The 1,515-nt window shown below is 66.0% G+C and overlaps 1 protein-coding gene across 1 annotated transcript; it reads right to left on the reverse strand.

The window, feature by feature from the left end:
* Window positions 1-512: 512 nt before the first annotated feature.
* On the reverse strand, window positions 513-1,386 carry AURANDRAFT_69324 (hypothetical protein; the record flags this gene model as incomplete). Its single annotated transcript, XM_009045091.1, has 2 exons — window positions 513-896; window positions 1,289-1,386. Coding segments are annotated over 2 exons (482 nt in total), but the record flags the coding sequence as incomplete, so codon positions are not given.
* Between the last annotated feature and the right edge of the window lie 129 nt (window positions 1,387-1,515).

A 1,515-nucleotide genomic window follows, 5' to 3' on the forward strand; every position in this document is an offset into this window, starting at 1 on the left:
ACGCGGCGACGCGCGCGACCCGTCGCGGCGCCGGTCGGCCTCGCGGTTCGCCACGTCATCAAGCTTGGCCGCCCGGAGCTCGAGCCGCGCCGCGAGGCCCTCCGCGCCCGCGCGCCACGCCCCGGCGACGTCGTCGGCCGCCGCGAGGCCCTCGCGCCTCACGTCTTGCGCGAGCGCGGCCTCGTGGTCCGACGCGATGGCCGCGAGGGCACCCGCGTGGGCCGACGCGAGCGACTCGAGGGCCTGCTTCTTGCCGTCCTCGAGGCGGCTCCGCGCGGCGTCCGCGGCGCTCGCGGCGCTCGCGGTCCTCCCGCCGCTCGCGGTCCTCGCGGAGCTCGGCCTCCTCGACGGCGAGGCGCGTCTGTGCCGCGAGCTGCAGCGCCGACGCGTCGAGGCGCTGCGTGCGCTCGACCTCCTGTTCGCCGCGGAGGTCCTCGAGCTTCTCCGCGGGCTCGCCGCGGATCGACCGCCTCCAGGGCTAGACTAGTTAGGAAATCGACTTACTCCTAATCCTAAAGGTTGAGTGCGGCCTTGATCGCCTTGCGTTCTTCGGGGCCCAAGGCCGGGAAGAGCCTGTTGAACTTGTTGCCGCCGTTCTTCGGCCAGTTGTTGAGGACCGCGCGGAGGATGCTGGGGGGAAGGAGCGAGTAGATCTTGTACTGGCTCCAGTGCATCAACTCGACGGCGACGTCGTCGAGGTTTTTGATGCACATGTTCGTCTGGCCGATGATGTCCTTGGAGAGGGTAAGGAACGTGGAGGGGTCGGGCGCGGGCCCGCGGAGACGGGAAGGGCGGAGCATCTTGAAGAGGCGGATGAGGGCCGCGCCCATGGTGTGGTAGTCGCAGCTCCACATGGCGTGGCCCAGGCCGCGGCTGGCGACCGTGTACTTGAGCACCTGCGAGGGTCATCGTGTTGCCCGTGTAAAATCGAGGACACTGGCGCGCGCCAGGTGCGCCGCGGCAGATGTGACGTGGAACTTCATGGAAGTCCATCAGAATTCTCTAGCTCGGTCAAATCGAAGTCGATTCGGCTGATTTTTGGACGGATCGATTGCTCTCGTTGAGTTCTCGAAGCACAGCGAAAGACTCTGGTCCAAATCGTTCGATTACGCGCACATTGAAGTCGGGCTGAAGATGTGATTTCCACACAGGTCATTGCTATACCGGTCCCGTAGTTGAGCCGGTAGATGGCGGTTCGCTCCTTAACGGAGTCCGCCGCTGCATTGATCGTAAACCCTGCCAGCTTCAGACCGTAGTCGATGATGCCCACAGAGGAGAGCGTCGTTACCGCGGTTAACTCCAGCCCCTTGGCCGTCGCCAGCGCCGCGAGGACGAGGCCGATGGCGCGCGCCGAATGCACCGTCGGCGAGTCCGCGATGCAGTGACCTGGGGAAGAAAGGTGAGCAACGCGCGAAGCAGCAAGAGTGGAGCACACGGGGGACGCGCCGATAAAGTCGTCTGAGACTTTGTTTCCCAACGCGGACCAGCGCCAGCCGGCCGGCAGCCCGGCCAGAA

Source organism: Aureococcus anophagefferens (assembly GCF_000186865.1).
Source record: "Aureococcus anophagefferens unplaced genomic scaffold AURANscaffold_1416, whole genome shotgun sequence".
Lineage (NCBI taxonomy): Eukaryota > Pelagophyceae > Pelagomonadales > Pelagomonadaceae > Aureococcus > Aureococcus anophagefferens.